The 15,174-nt window shown below is 43.3% G+C and overlaps 1 protein-coding gene across 2 annotated transcripts; it reads left to right on the top strand.

Moving 5' to 3' along the window:
- The first annotated feature begins 506 nt into the window (after positions 1-506).
- LOC133924249 (kinesin-like protein KIN-7E, chloroplastic) lies at positions 507-12,763 on the top strand. 2 transcript variants are annotated; one of them, XM_062369697.1, is made up of 25 exons: positions 507-1,108; positions 1,222-1,319; positions 1,921-2,010; positions 3,155-3,207; positions 3,468-3,533; positions 3,637-3,690; positions 4,058-4,117; positions 4,400-4,478; positions 5,140-5,207; positions 5,557-5,616; positions 5,760-5,864; positions 6,327-6,431; positions 6,621-6,728; positions 6,807-6,953; positions 7,219-7,401; positions 8,141-8,308; positions 8,384-8,617; positions 9,163-9,303; positions 9,437-9,562; positions 9,816-9,866; positions 9,964-10,011; positions 10,087-10,320; positions 10,421-11,086; positions 11,261-11,350; positions 11,548-12,763. In XM_062369697.1, the coding sequence occupies exons 1-25, from the start codon at positions 729-731 to the stop codon at positions 11,566-11,568; spliced, it is 3,435 nt and encodes a 1,144-aa protein (XP_062225681.1). In that variant the 5' UTR covers positions 507-728; the 3' UTR covers positions 11,569-12,763. The 2 variants fall into 2 exon arrangements, with proteins under 2 accessions (XP_062225681.1, XP_062225680.1); XM_062369696.1 differs by having other exon boundaries at positions 508-1,108; positions 8,381-8,617.
- Positions 12,764-15,174: the final 2,411 nt, after the last annotated feature.

Here is a 15,174-nt window from a genome sequence, read left to right as displayed (position 1 = left end):
GGGAGTTTGATTTGTCATCCCCTTAGATGGGTTGTTTTTCTGCGTCATTGGCAACGGTGGATAATGTGTTCTATGTTGCTACTTTAAGATTTGAAGGTAACACTGCCAAATTACTTGTTCGTCCATTTCGATCGGCGAAGGGATGATTGATGCTCTTTGACCAAATTAGATGCGTCTTGGTTTGAGTCCTAGGGTGTTGGATCTCGCGGTAGTTCTAATGTTTGGAGTCACTCGTCGATTGAGTAGGAGGATTTTACTCTGTTTGTGACGTTCATCGATGACGAATGCAACTAGAGATGATGAAGAAGAAAACTAAGACCTGAAAGGATCTTTTTGTAATTTTCTATTTTCAGGTTCTATGTGTAAAATGATGATGTATTGTGCTACCTTCTTAATAATATTATTCCCCTTTTCGAAAGAAAAATAATCGGTGCTAAAAGCCTCCATCATGCTCATCAAAACAACCTCAATCTGGATACGGACATTTTCTGATCCCGAAAAAGCCGCGGTAAGCTCACCTCCGGTGGGCCTAACCCAAGGAAACTTCAGAGCTTTTAGACCAAAAACACCAAAAAAGGCGGCACCCGGGCGCCTCGGACTCGGAGGAAGACGACGACGGCCCTCCAAAGCAACCCCACGAGCTCGTGCTCGCCTCCTCCCCTCCCAAACCCCTAGTCCTCCGCCTCAATCCCGGCTGCGCTCCAAGCTCCATCCGCCGCGGCTCGGCAATGTCGTCTTCGAGGTCGACGCGTTCCAGCATCTCCCCCTTCCGATCCCGCCGCTCGGCGCCGGCAGCGTCGGCGCCGGCGCCTCCTCCCCCGGGGAGGACCTTGTCTGGCGGGCGTCCGTCCACGCCATCCTCTTCCTCCGGGCGGCCCACCACCCCGTCCTCGTCCTCCGGCAGCCGCTCCGCCATCCCGTCCGCTGCCTTCGCTCGGCCCACCACACCGTCGTCCTCGGTGCGGCCCGCCACGTCGTCCTCCACAGCCTCCGCGCGGCCCACCACGCCCTCGTCGGCCTCCTTGCGTGCCTCAGCAAGGGCGCCGCCCGTGGACGCGGCTAATGCCAAGGAGAACATCATGGTCACCGTCCGCTTCCGGCCCCTCAGGTGTGCTTCACTCTCACTTGCGCGCTTTGTGCTGTGGACGGCGTGAGGTTTGTGGTTTCGTGTGATTCGAGCTGGGTGTTGTGTCTCATGGGTTTTTGTATTTTATGGTGTAGTCCTAGGGAGATCAACAAGGGGGACGAGGTTGCGTGGTACGCGGATGGTGACAACATGGTGCGCAACGAGTACAACCCCAGCATTGCCTATGCTTTCGGTGAGTGCTCTTGAGCACATTTCGGCGAAATACTACATTGTGTAATAGGTGATGATGCGCAGGAATTATACCTCTTTGTTCAAAAAGTGGGGATAAAATACTTTGACAAGTAAAGCTTGCCCCTACTGCTTAGTCGAGGAATAAGGGCAATGGGTATGACATATTTGGTAATAGAGTGCCAGTAGAAGCTCAAATTCCTTTTCTGGTGTATACCTGGGCATTATAATGTTGATACATTGTCGCAGTAGAGCGTAGAGGCTTAAACTTTGAAAACAATTCTCTAGGGTCAGCGTCCTAAAGGACGAAGAGAAGCAGATTTCTGCTTCGTACTGTTTGCCACTATTGTTGATCAAGCAGGCTCTATCGCATGCAAAATCAAGAGTGGTGTGGTTTTCATGCTTGTCAGTAAAAAGTTGCAACAAATGGTAAAGAATAAATGTGTTTAATTCTGTTATTGTTTTGAATCTGAGGTCAAGTTCCAGCCCAAGAACCTTTAATCAGATATGAGTTATACATTACAGTTACATTTGATATTCACCAGGTCTGTAGAGTTTACTAAACCATATGCATCCTTTTTGTTTGCATTTTTTCACTTTTGCAGATAAAGTTTTTGGCCCTGCTACTACAACTCGCCATGTATATGATATTGCTGCTCAGCATGTTGTAAGTGGTGCCATGGAAGGAATCAATGGTATGTTTCAATTTTTAATTCTCTTGCTTTTACTAGAAATATAAGTGATGTTATAGCTAGTTGCGAGACTGGGAACCGTTGTTACACACCTATTAGACTTTTGAGTGGGACGAAAAATTGATAGTCACTTCCTACCATAGCTGCATGTCAGAAGAGCTTTGTAGACATCATATTTGGCCTATGGGAAATGGAAAAAGTCTGTTGTAAAATGCAGATTGGAAGGCTCTGCAGCCCTTCTATAGAGACTTTGGGGGAAAGCCACCTACTGCTTGTATATCCTCTGAAGTGCTCCCTGTTCCTCTGATCACAAAATTTGACATAGCTAGCAGTTAGTGTTGCATGCTTTTTGTCACTGCCACCTCTGCTTTTGATTATGACTTAAGCACTGCTGGTTGCTGGTGCAGTGGTGCTGCATGCTTTCTTTTCTTCTATTTTTTCTCTAATTGGCAGGAGAACTGCCCGTCATTATATTAAAAAGAAGTAAAAGGACAATGTCCACAAGACAGAGCCAGAAAAAGGCCAAAACCAAAACCAAAACCAAAACAGAAATGGAGAAGAAAGAAAAAGGACCGATACGGTCCAGCTAACTAGGAGACTACATGCGCTGCGGAACAATGGAGCATGACCGATAACAGGCACTATGGTAGCAGCTCCGACAGGCCCTTTATGCCCGTCTTGATCTAGAGCACCACCTCATCCCATATGGCATGTTCCAGCCGTCACACATCCGGAGGCACACCCTCAAACACACTCATTCCAATGTTTCCATATGAGTCAAGCTGTTAGGATAAGCAATGTGCACTCATTCTGATGTTCCTTTTATTCTATTATACTACCTCCAGGCTTCAGTCCAAAATGGATGTCATCCTAGAAACGTGTGCACTCAACCTTTCGAAACTTTGAATCTTTGACCATTACGACATATAGAAGTACTTAATTTCGTTACATGGAAAATGACACAAATGGATTCATCATCAAAAGTACTTCTATGTCATCATGATTTTGTTAAACATACACTCTTGGAAAAAAACATGTTAGTTGGAGACCATAACAATATCCTAAACGACAAGTAAACTGGACTGGAGGTGGTATATTTACTCGCTGAGATTTATTCAGTTTCCTAAAATTTCTCTGTTCCTCACAGGCACTGTTTTTGCATATGGCGTAACTAGCAGCGGGAAAACACACACTATGCACGTAAGTTTCTGCTTTGGTGTTATGTCTATGCATCTACTATCATCAACACTTTTAGTGATGTACTGCTGCGTACTTATTTGTTCAACACAACACAGACCTTTATTGTTTAGTGTATGGCTACCATCGTCTTCTGCTTCTTAGTTCTTACGATATCAAGATAAAGAAACTCGTTTTTTTCATCCTACAAGAATGGGCATGACGTTTTTATTAGTTTTGAATACTGAACTTCCTTTCATGGTACACTTGGATTATTGTTGCAGGGAGAACAAAAGTCACCTGGAATCATTCCATTGGCAGTGAAGGATGTATTCAGCATTATTCAAGATGTAATTTGCTCATTTTTGTATCCACTGTTTGACCCCCCCCCCCCCCCCCAAAAAAAAGGCTTGCATGACATTATCATCTCTTTTGTTGACATCATCACATCAGACACCTGGACGAGAGTTTCTTCTGCGAGTTTCATATCTTGAAATTTACAATGAGGTGACTTCTCTCTTCAAGCCGTGCATCTGCTTGCTACTGCTTTGCAACACCAAGATCAATTACAATTTCAGCTCCCTATTGGAGCTTTGATTGCATACTCTGGGTACCTTCTAGATGCCAGTTTATTTCCTATCCATAATTCCATATACATTTATGATCACTTGATCAGGATTTCCATGCTGCTCCTGATTATGATGCAATTGATAAGTTTTCTGATGTTATTATTCAACTTGAACCCCTAAAAGTAATGGAATGGACAAGTTCAAAGTGGTAAAATATATATGGTGAAATGAACTGACACACAACTCAATCGTGGAACTGTTCAGTATTTGTTCACACGTTTGATTTTATCTTTATCATTTTGCAGGTTATCAATGACTTGCTTGATCCGACAGGACAAAATCTCAGAATTCGGGAGGATGCACAGGTACCTGCTGTAGTGGTATTTATTAGAATCTATTGTGTGATTACTCAGTCATGTCCATTTAATCCTATAAAACACAGGAAGTTAAACTGTACAGGGTTTCTTTTAATTACTTGATATGAATTGTTGCATATTCATCACTTATCTGTTCTTGGTTTATTTTGTCTAATGACCGGGTCCTTTTTCTCATTCTTCTAGAGAAAGATAATCTTGTACATGAGTCAAGTCTTTCCTTAGCTGATAAATTATTGTACCCTTATTCTTTCTATTGATATAATGATTTAGGGAACTTATGTAGAAGGGATTAAAGAAGAGGTTGTTTTATCACCTGCACATGCGCTCTCTCTAATAGCATCTGGAGAAGGTATTTGTTTCTATCTAGAAACAACCTTTTATCTTTATGTTGATGTATATTGCCCACCCTTCAATAGATTAAGCCTTAGGGTGAATTGGCTGGTGCATGAATCCCGATATTGTATCAAATCCAAGAGATCTAAGTTTGGAACTTGGTTGATGCAATTTGAAGAAAAAAATAAAAATGGGGCGCACTTCGATTGTATGTTTTAGGCTCGTGTAGTCTAGGCATATAGGGAGTGTTGAAGTACACTGTCCACCTTTCCTCAATAGCTTAAGCTTTTGGATGAACTGGTTGGTACATGAAACTCAATACTTCCTCTCAAATTATTACCAAGACACCAACTGCACCCAAGGATTTCTCAGGTTCCATGCGGTTGAATTTGTTAATGTACACAAGCATTAGGATTTGGGTCCACATTGTATTTCCTTTTCTATACTATCTCTTGTATGGTCTACGATTATCAGGATTGGTGTTTCCCCTGGAGCGCTTCTGATGTCTTTTTGATATAGAATTCAAACATGGAGAACAATTGTGCCTGCATATCTGTGTTCACTTATGTGAACGCATGTGTTTCAACAATTCCTTTTTTGTTATGTCTTTGTAGTTTGTACACATCAGAATCAAATCAGTCTTGTACTGAACTACTGATGCCATTGCTTTCTTACAGAGCACAGGCATGTTGGATCCAACAACTTCAATCTTGTCAGCAGTAGGAGCCACACTATCTTCACATTGGTACGCCCCCCTCCCTCTCTTTTTGGTTCATTAAACTTGCGTTATGGGTTGAAGTCTGGTGGTCACCTAAATAAGCTCATGTACATACTTGAATTCACCATGCAAATTTATGGACTTGCGGTGTTATTTACTCCAGATAATAAGTACAATAACAAACGCTTGTTAAGTCTGTGAAATACTGTTAATTGTCTCACATAGTACTTTACTGGATCTCAAGCTCTGCTGTTTCTCCTAACAGAAGTTTGTTTGATAAATACTAGTTTAACAAATATCAGTTATTTTCCCCAAAAAATATAACAGTTAAATCAGGTAGACTTGTTAATCTTATACTGTCACAACATGTCTGCAGACTATTGAGAGTAGTCCCTCTGGTGAAAATGAAGCAGAAGAAGTCAGATTGTCTCAGTTGGTAATTCCTCTCCTCCTGTATGCTTATAATTTTATTCTATTTCAACTGCTTTATGTCTTGGGGCATTTAAGATACATGAGCTTGGTTAGAAATTCTGGGACATCTACATGCTCTTACAGTATTCTTTTATATCCTTTTGTCAGAACTTGATTGACCTTGCTGGCTCTGAGAGTTCCAAGACTGAAACAACTGGAATACGACGCAAAGAAGGTTCATACATAAACAAGAGTTTGCTCACCCTTGGAACTGTAAGTATCCTATGTTGCTAAGGATTTCTCTTGTTACTTTGACTTACTCATAAATATAAAGATTAACTTCGTGACCCATTTCATAGATTTGTGCCAACCAGTGTTCCCTTGGTCTCTAGGAGCTAGTTGGATGACAGACTAGTGCCTAGTACCTAATCGGCATTCAGGCAGGCCTAGGCGGGATGGTGTTGCCTATCAGCTAGGCGGCCGCATAGGGGAACACTTGAACTGCCAACTGCCAAATTTAGTAGAATTAACTTGCAGTGATACAATCATTCTACTATTAGACATATTATGCTCCTTCTTGCATGCTTCACCTAATTGCTACAACCTAAATTTATTTGCTAGTCCTTAAATATAACTGGCCAGTAGGGAGGGGTACTGAGAAAATGGTCATATTCTTTGTTCATCTATTTGGTTGTTCTTCTCTTGGTAAAATTGTCGTCAACATTTTCGTTGCAGGTTATTGCTAAACTTACAGATGGTAAGGCTACTCATATTCCCTATAGGGACTCAAAGCTCACACGCTTACTTCAGTATTCTCTGAGTGGGCATGGACGCATTTCTGTGAGTAGTTCTTATACAATATACCTTGTGTTTCCTATCTTGCGTCGCCAACCCCCCTTTTCTTTTCTTTATATTTCGCTTTTGCTTTGTGGAAAAATATCTCTACATATACAATTATGCATGGTGTACCACATTTCATAGTGCAATGCAGCCTATGTTGCTATGTTCTAACCCTTATCTTTGTTGCAGCTTATTTGCACAGTTACTCCTGCGTCCAGCAACAGTGAAGAGACACATAATACATTAAAATTTTCCCACAGGAGCAAGCATGTTGAAATAAAAGCTTCGCAAAACAAGGTAATAATTAATTAGTCTGGAATCCATATTATTTTGCACTATTGTGCTTGCCTAATGTTCATGAATTTTCTTTTTCAGATAATAGACGAGAAATCCTTAATAAAGAAGTATCAAAAGGAGATATCTTGCCTAAAAGAAGAGCTACAGCAACTGAGACGTGGTATTATGGGAAATGGGTATATTATTCCTACGGATCAAGAGGATCTTGTTAATTTAAAACTTCAGGTTTGCTTTGCATCCTATTCAACAATTCATTTAACCTTTGGTGAATAATTCTGTTTTCTTTCTTGCTTTTTGGAAACTATTTTAGAACTGTAAAAACATGCAGCATCACCGCATGACTAGCTTTTGCTTTCATCTTACGTGTGTATATGCTATGGAATATCTACATATATTTGTTAATTCTGGATGGCATCCTTTGGACATCACTTATTGTCCATATTTCCGTTCGCATAGATTAATCTATTGCATGACATTTTTTGTGTGATAGCTTGAAGCTGGGCAAGTCAAACTTCAATCAAGGCTAGAACAGGAAGAGGAAGCAAAAGCAGCACTAATGGGTAGAATTCAGAGGCTAACAAAATTAATATTGGTATCAACCAAAAGTTCGATATCCTTAAATGTTTCAGGAAACACTAACCTCCGGCGACGGCATTCATTTGGGGAAGATGAGGTTTTTGATCCCATGCTCTATTTGTTTTGTTTGTTTGATTGCAACATTTTGTTCTCTTAATCAAACTCAGAACAATATATTTGATTAAACTTAACAATAGCATGTCGTAGAAACTAAGAAATATAATGCAAGTGTGAAAGAGCAGCATAGGTACCACTTTTCTTCTGTTATCGTGGATTTAATTTGAGAATATTGTATGATGCTATTCTTGTTGAAGTGATAATTCCTAGCTAGTTGCAGCTTTCTTTCTGACTAATATGTAATACTGTGAGACAACTGCCTGAGATTGCACTTCTGCTGCCTAATACACAAGTAGAAAACTTGTGCTATATGTTTCATGTTTGGTATAAACAACAACATATTAAGATTGTTTTACCCCACATGTTCCCTTTTAGCTGAAATGTGTGAAAGTATAGTCTGCCATCACACTATAGTGCTTTCAGGACAGTTAATTAATCCTGCGTGTTAGTATTTATGAGGATGTAGTGCCTAAGATGTTAACAGTATGCAATGAGAACAGATCTCTTCATGACATTGTTTCACCTGAAAAATGGTTACATAACAAGCTGGATGGAAAATGAAAAATTGCTCTACACCGTGATATTTTAGTTTTTGAAGCACTTCGTAATATGATTATTTTGGTTTTGGCACATAATGAAGCACTATTTCTCTTGCATAATTTATCTTTTTCCTGTGTATTGGAGTGTACCTATTGTTCTTATTCTGTTTTAAATTGCAGCTTGCGTATTTGCCTGATCGAAAGCGGGACTTTGTAGATGATGATGATGTTAGTCTTGATTCTGAGCTTTCGCTTGAAGGGAAACTTGATTCAAGCAATCCTGATGAGTCAGTCAGGTTTGACAGAAGGAATCGCAAACGTGGAATGCTTGGTTGGTTCAAACTAAAGGTATACATGAATAAAGGCAGTCTAGCCATATAGACTATCTGCATGAATAATTAAATATATTGACTTATGCAGAAGTCCGACCAATTATCTGGGCTATCATCTAGTGTGGATGGTGAGAGCACTGCTAGCGGCTCACCTTCCTGCTCTAAATCATCGCAACAAAAAAACTTGCTGCTTGACCTGAAGGATGGTCGAAGGAAATCTATGACTAGGAAAGGAGATGACTCAACACTTGCTGATTCTTTTCTTGAAAGGACTCAAGCTGGTGATTTATTTAGTGCCGCGTCCAGAGCACGACACCCTCCGCCGGTGAGTTGAATTTCTAATTTTTACTCTTTTTCTCTTTTGATTTTTCTCCCTGCTTCCGCATTCACTGTGCATGCATTCCCTTGTCTCAACAAGCAACTTAGCTGGCACAAACTATTTTATGAAATATGGGGTCGGGGAACATCGATGTTAAATTGTAATTGAGGTCTGGTACTTCTCGGATTGTTGCTTGCTGGAGGACAATGGCATTTTGGGGACATTTGCACAAATTTTGTGGTGCTGCTGCCCATCAAGGATAATGTGATACCAGACTATAGTGAGTGAAAGAAGCTGCCAAGTGGATCTGGGTCTGAAGTTATGACGGAATTGATTTCATGCTAGCTCTGAAAGTTCGATGGTATTTCATAGTCCTTATTTTCTTTGCCTGGCTACCTCGTCTGGCCAGGAGCAGCAGCATGACCATGCCGTCCTTGCTAATAGGACCTCCAATCATGTTGGTTTGGTCTTAGCATCTTGTACTACCTGCGTACTGTTTCGGTGGGTATTTGCTATATTCATCGACACTGACTGCCATGTTACCTTTTTAGAGTGGAACAACCATCGTGGATCAAATAGATCTTCTACAAGAACAGGTCAAAACGCTGGCTGGGGAAGTTGCACTTTGTACAAGCTCACTCAAAAGGCTGTCAGAGCAAGCAGCCAGCAACCCTGAAGATTTGCAGATTCAGGTAAATTTTCTGATAGTCCTTTTGTAACCAACTAAACATATTTCTGTGATCATTGTCCTTATCATATTTGCCTATCCCAATTTTGGTACATTTTTACCAAGTATTTTTTTCCCCTTTATGTCTTATGCTGCAGGAGCAAATTGAGAAGTTGAAAGATGAAATCAATGAAAAGAAATCACATATACATATGCTAGAGCAGCGGATGATGCAATCACTGGAAACTACTGAAGACCCAACAATTAAGACTGAATTATCCCAGGTAATAATTCGTATAATGGCTACATGATGATAAGCTGGAAGTTTAACCTCATCTTATTTGGCTTACATGCAATTTTCTATCAATTATCATTTGGACATATTCTAATTATTGCAGTAATTAGGTCTAATTTCGTTCTTAGCATTTTAGTTGCTAAACTGTGAGCCAATCTCGCATTTAGAGAAATTTATCTTTTGATGGTCATTTCCTATGCCAATGATCTGACGATGTTGTGTAATCTGATGTTTTCTCAAAGACCTTTTCAAAGTTGAGCACACAATTGAGTGAGAAGACATTTGAACTGGAGGTTTGTCCACAGTCACTTTGTCAGCTAACATTTGTGTTTCAGTTGATATTTATGCTGGACTATTTTCTATTTTCTTTCTGACTGGTCGTTTCTCTAGATTATGTCTGCGGATAATAGAATTCTTCAAGACCAGCTACAAGCAAAGGTGAGCGAAGGGTGGGGGCATAATTTTTTTGATGTTCAACATATCAGTTTGATTTCCTTTTTCCTGTTCAAGCAGGTAACAGAAAATGTAAAACTCCAAGAAACAGTTGCGCAGTTGAGGCAAGAAATCAGCAACTTGTTGAAAGCTGCCAGAAGCAAGGATAGCTTTGTTAGTATGCAGTCTAGTGAACCATCAATGACGAGCAATGATCCCAGGGATCAGGCAAATGAAGTCTCAAATCATTCACATGTGCCTTCTAGAACAACTGAAGAAAACGAGTCTGTGTTAATATCTCAAGTGCTGACGCAGGTAAAGAGCATATGCCCCTCGCTCATCACCTCCCACTGTAGTCAATCTGCTTCATCTTCTTTTGTGATATGTCGATTGAAACCTAAAACCGGTGCTGCAGGCTTCAGAAATTGAAAATTTGAAGCAAGAAAAGTTGACGTTAGCAAAAGAGAAGGATGGATTGGAAATGCACAGTCAAAAGCTGGCTGAGGAAGCATCCTATGCTAAAGAATTGGCAGCTGCCGCTGCAGTTGAACTAAAAAAATTGGCAGAAGAGGTCACAAGGCTTTCTTATGAAAATGCAAAGCTGAACGCAGACTTAGCTGCATCAGTTTCAAGGAGTAATATTCACAATGACACAAAGCGACGCGATCATGAGAATGGAATTTCAGTTGATGAGTTGCAGAAAGAGTTGGTTGGTAGTTGTCAAAGGGAGGCCGTGCTTGAGGACACAATGTCCCAAAAGGTCAAGCGAGAGAGTGAGCTTCTAAAGATGCTTGATGATGCCAAGTGCCGTGAGCATGATTTGGAAAACGAACTGGCAAGCATGTGGGTTCTTGTTTCAAAGATAAAGAACAAAAGCTCTCAAGAAGATTTATTTGAATTCAAAGCAAAGCAAAACGGCTTTCACTCACCTAAGGCTGATACTGGCAGAACGTTAAGTGAAATGCAAGCTTCAGGTAACGGGAACTGGGATGGCCTCAGTACTTTGGAAGAAGCAAGAGCTGCATACAGTTTCGAAAGGAGACGCTGCAAAGAATTGGAAAGCGTCGTGTCTAGATTGAAGGTTATTCTAATCTCTTTATCCTTGCAGTAATTTTTCCAACAGGGAAGATGTTAGCTAATCTACTTTTGTGCTCTAAATTTTCTCTTTGCCAGATTACCTTGAACAGTTAGCAGAATTTTCTGAAATGTTAGCTTGTCGTGCTTCTATTCTACTGATGCGAGCTTTGCTTTTCAGGGTGAGGACCTCAGGGGTTTAGATGTTAAAGTTCTTGAAGAGCTACAGAATTTCCACGTAGAAGCGCTGTCAAGGATTTGCCAAGAAAAGGTATTCCCTTCCAATTGCGACGCCCCACACAGCTCTTGAACACGCACACGGCACATGGCACATGGCACACCCAATCTGCGTGTACTCAAAGCTCGGACCTGAACAGACCGTGACTCTTTCATGCATACTAGGGTATTTGAAACCAGCGTCTGTAGGTGTCTCCTCCGTCTTAACACGTCTCTGTTCGTGCTATGCAGATGGCAAATCAGGTACTATAGCAGTAGCAGGCCTTGCTTGCCTTGAGCTCAGAAGCTGCTTTCATCCGAGGTCACAGCTTTGCAGCCCTGCAGATGTCCCCTCATGCCCGTCGCTCTGATGTCTACTCACAATTTCACATCACTGCTGCTACAACCGAAGCAACCTTGATTAACCCGCATTTGGACATTGATTGCCCTCGTTTAACCGGAAGGAGCGAGATGAGGTTAGACTGCTGGCGCTGATGTTTAGTTAACATGCAGATACGCTCTCCTGTACAGCTTATTGGACCAGAAAGATAGTATTGGTAGGAGTACTCGATTGTATCCACTGGTAGGAGCTAGGAAGACGCCGAAGGCGGAGTTTCTGTACCTGAACCGGTGCTCTGTCCCCATTCCCGTGTAGAGCCGAACGGAGGCAACCGTGTTGCTGATCTGATGCGTGACTGCCCTGGATCTGATGCCGTACCCGACGTGAGCTTTGACTTCACTGATCAGCCGAGCGTGGCCGCTGTATGGCTCTGCCTCGCCAGGCTTGTGACGCTCTGACTGTTGCGTCATCTGCGCAACTGAGCGGCGGGATGGCGTTTCCGTGCTCCGAATCTCGCCATAACCATCTAGCCGTGGCTCCTGGCGTGTACGGATAGGTCGTCCACTCGTCCTCGCCGGCGATAGGCATCCTACGGCTCAATCCTGGAGCTGGAGGCCAACACGATGGATTAGCCTTTAGCCTGGACACGTTCCGTCCAATGTTCCGTGGCTGCACCCGTGTACCGCCTTGAACATGGAAATAAGCTCACTGTGCTCGTGTAACAGCAGCTGCCATGTACAAGCAGGCCTGTGTCGACTATGTAAGGTGCCCGGTAGCTGGTTCAAGCCTTTGGTTGAGGCGATTGGTACGTTGGACTCGAACCAGATCAGGTCGGGTGCAGTTGATACTTTCCTTAAACGATGCACTATGGAAATTTGTTCAAAGAAAAAGGAGAGCTGAAGGCTGGGCATCCAATTATCATGTCTTGGACTTGTGGAGGACAGACAGGCTAAAAGGCTCTCCAATTTGCAAAAGAAGCTGTTGAGATGGAAACCTTGGCTGAGCTTCAGTGCATTGGTCAATCATAGATGTCCTGACTCCTAGCGGACGGAAACTTTCGACCGTAGTTAGAAAAGGGAAAATATGCCGGCCCAAATGACAAGCGGAGATTATAGGTTCGCCTGTCCGGTCTTTCCATGTGCTTTTGGCCTGGGAATGGAGCACCAGAGCTTTGTGTAGCTGTAGGTCGTATTGCTGCCTACAACGTTTCCTTCAAAGAAGTCTGTACCAACACCAAGGTATACTACTCCCTCCAGTTCCATATTAAATATCATTTTAAATAGAACTTAGATATCAAGATGGTTTAAATAAAGCTTTTTCGTTACTATTTTACCCATCATAACTCAATTATCTGAGAGTTATTCAATACATCAACAAAGTTTGAATGAAGGTAATAGTGCATGTAAGACTGAAGTAATTACAGAGGTAAAACAGACTGAATGACCCTAAAATCCTTAAACTACCACTTTTCAAGCATCCCAACCAAAAATCCTTACACCAGTATATCTATGCTTTAGTACTCTTGGATCATAAATAACTGTCGATTTTGATTTTTTATGGTTTTTAATGCACAATTTTGATCATTATTTTTTATTAGAATATAGTTATAATATCTAATAAAAATATAATATTATAAAAATATTTTTCAATAAATCTACGTATATAATTGTTATATTTTAGACTATTTGAAAGTTATTAATCATCAAAGTTTTAAAATTTTAATCGAATCTTAGATAAGTATTTATGAAACGCATGGGAGTATTTAACAAGTGGAGTGTAGTAACGCATGGGAGCAGTGTAGTCAAGTTAGCAGATGTGAAAGCACATGAGTAGGAGTGCATGTAATCGATGGGGGGGGTATAGTGTAGCTTGGGAGTGCATGCATTCGATGATCGTCCCAAGTTCCCGAGACATGTGCAGTGAGTGCATGCAGCTCCAACTTGCTGCTCAGTTGCGTGCGGAAAGGTAGGGGACGAAGGGGCAAAAGCTCATGTAGGTAGGGGACGAAGCGGCAAAGGCTCATGTTCTATCAGCCTGTCCGTCAGTGTTGGAAGCAATTACGCAGGAGCAGAGCAGGTGGTGAAATGATACTTGCGGCAGCTTTTTGATCGCAACAAGCAAACAAAACCGAAAGCTAAAGCAGACGATTAAAGGGCGGACGCGACGGGACGCGACGGGACGAGGCTACAGAGGTGAGAGCGTGGCAGAGGCTACACTGCTGCGGCCTGCGGGCAGGCTGCCGCTGTCGTCTCTGTTGCAGATTGAGCACACTGTCAACACTACTATCGCTGTGATTCCCTTTGCTGTCTGTCTGTCTGTTGGCATACATGCAACTCTTTTAACAGGTGGCATTGCGATCCAGTTGGATTAAGCAAACACACGAAAGTTTTATGCCATCCGATCTGCATAATGATCCTAATATCTCTGTCCAAGCTCAGCCCTACCGCAGTGCTATCACTACGCAACGAGTGATCACGCCCTGTCTGATGCCATTGCCTACCCGGGGAAACGGAAAGGACGGCACAGGCAAGAGCCATTAATTGCCGGCCCAATTCCGTCAACTGCCACTGACACCACCAGTAGCCGGGGGATCAGGATCCACGACCCCGCGAGATAAGCATCGCATTTGCTATCCACCTGCCTGCAGACGGCCTCTGCCGAAACAGAATCGATTCCTTGATTCGACGAGACCGGGCTCAGCCTATGGCTCGCTCGCTCGACCGAGATGAGACCTATCCAAACGCGTGCCCGGAGCATGACTCACGCCAGGCGACTCGGCAGTGGCCATCGAGATCTCTCGTACGTATCGATCGTGTCACGGACGCAGCATATCCTCTTGTCTTTACTGCACTCACTCGGCCTGCCCTCGTCCTCGCGAAGCCGTTGCATGCGGGGCGGCACTGCGCGTGCATGCGTGTTGACGGTGGGGGCGAGTGATCAATGCAGGTGCACAGCGTCGTGTGATCACCATGAATGAACGGAGTGGCGGGTGATCCGATCAAGCCCTGTGAGTGCAGTACGATTCTCTTGTGTGAGGTGAAGTCGAATAACCGGGCATGAAAGCATGCATTTGGTCACAGATTACCCGGCTACGTAGTCGCAGGTCACGGGTTCGCTAACTCGTCACAGATAAGGATAATTGCAAGGGTGAGCAATGAACCAAAGCAGCTGAGCAGAGCCTCGTGGCGATCACCCACAGGAAGCACGGTCGATCTTGATCAGAGCGGCCCTAGCCCACCCACGGCCGCCTGACAGTTAGCATCAGAGCCGTCCGTCCGTCCTCATCGGACGCTGCACGGCGCACCACCGCCCCCACGTGGCGGGGCCCCCGCGGTAAGGCGTCGCCAGCACCGCCCTCCAGTGCCGGCTCGACACGTTACCCACACTCGTGCCTCCGGCTCACGTGGCGCGCGCAGGGCCGGGATCAGCGCTCCCGGCCGCCGCGTGGCGTGGCCTCGCCGCCTCACGCGACCGCTAATCGCAGCTTTGAGGGTTTTAGCCGCGGTTGATCACCGTGCTTCGTGGCTGGCACAGGCTGA

Source organism: Phragmites australis, chromosome 7, assembly GCF_958298935.1.
Source record: "Phragmites australis chromosome 7, lpPhrAust1.1, whole genome shotgun sequence".
NCBI lineage: Eukaryota > Viridiplantae > Streptophyta > Magnoliopsida > Poales > Poaceae > Phragmites > Phragmites australis.
This window is presented reverse-complemented; position numbering and strand designations above follow the sequence as displayed.

Excerpts from the sequence above, each read along its gene's own strand:
- LOC133924249 (XM_062369696.1), top strand. The coding sequence starts at position 729 with ATGTCGTCTTCGAGGTCGACGCGTTCCAGCATCTCCCCCTTCCGATCC. Across the intron at positions 1,109-1,221 it reads GTCCGCTTCCGGCCCCTCAG|TCCTAGGGAGATCAACAAGG; the intron begins GTGTGCTTCACT and ends TTTATGGTGTAG. Across the intron at positions 7,402-8,140 it reads ATTCATTTGGGGAAGATGAG|CTTGCGTATTTGCCTGATCG; the intron begins GTTTTTGATCCC and ends TTTAAATTGCAG.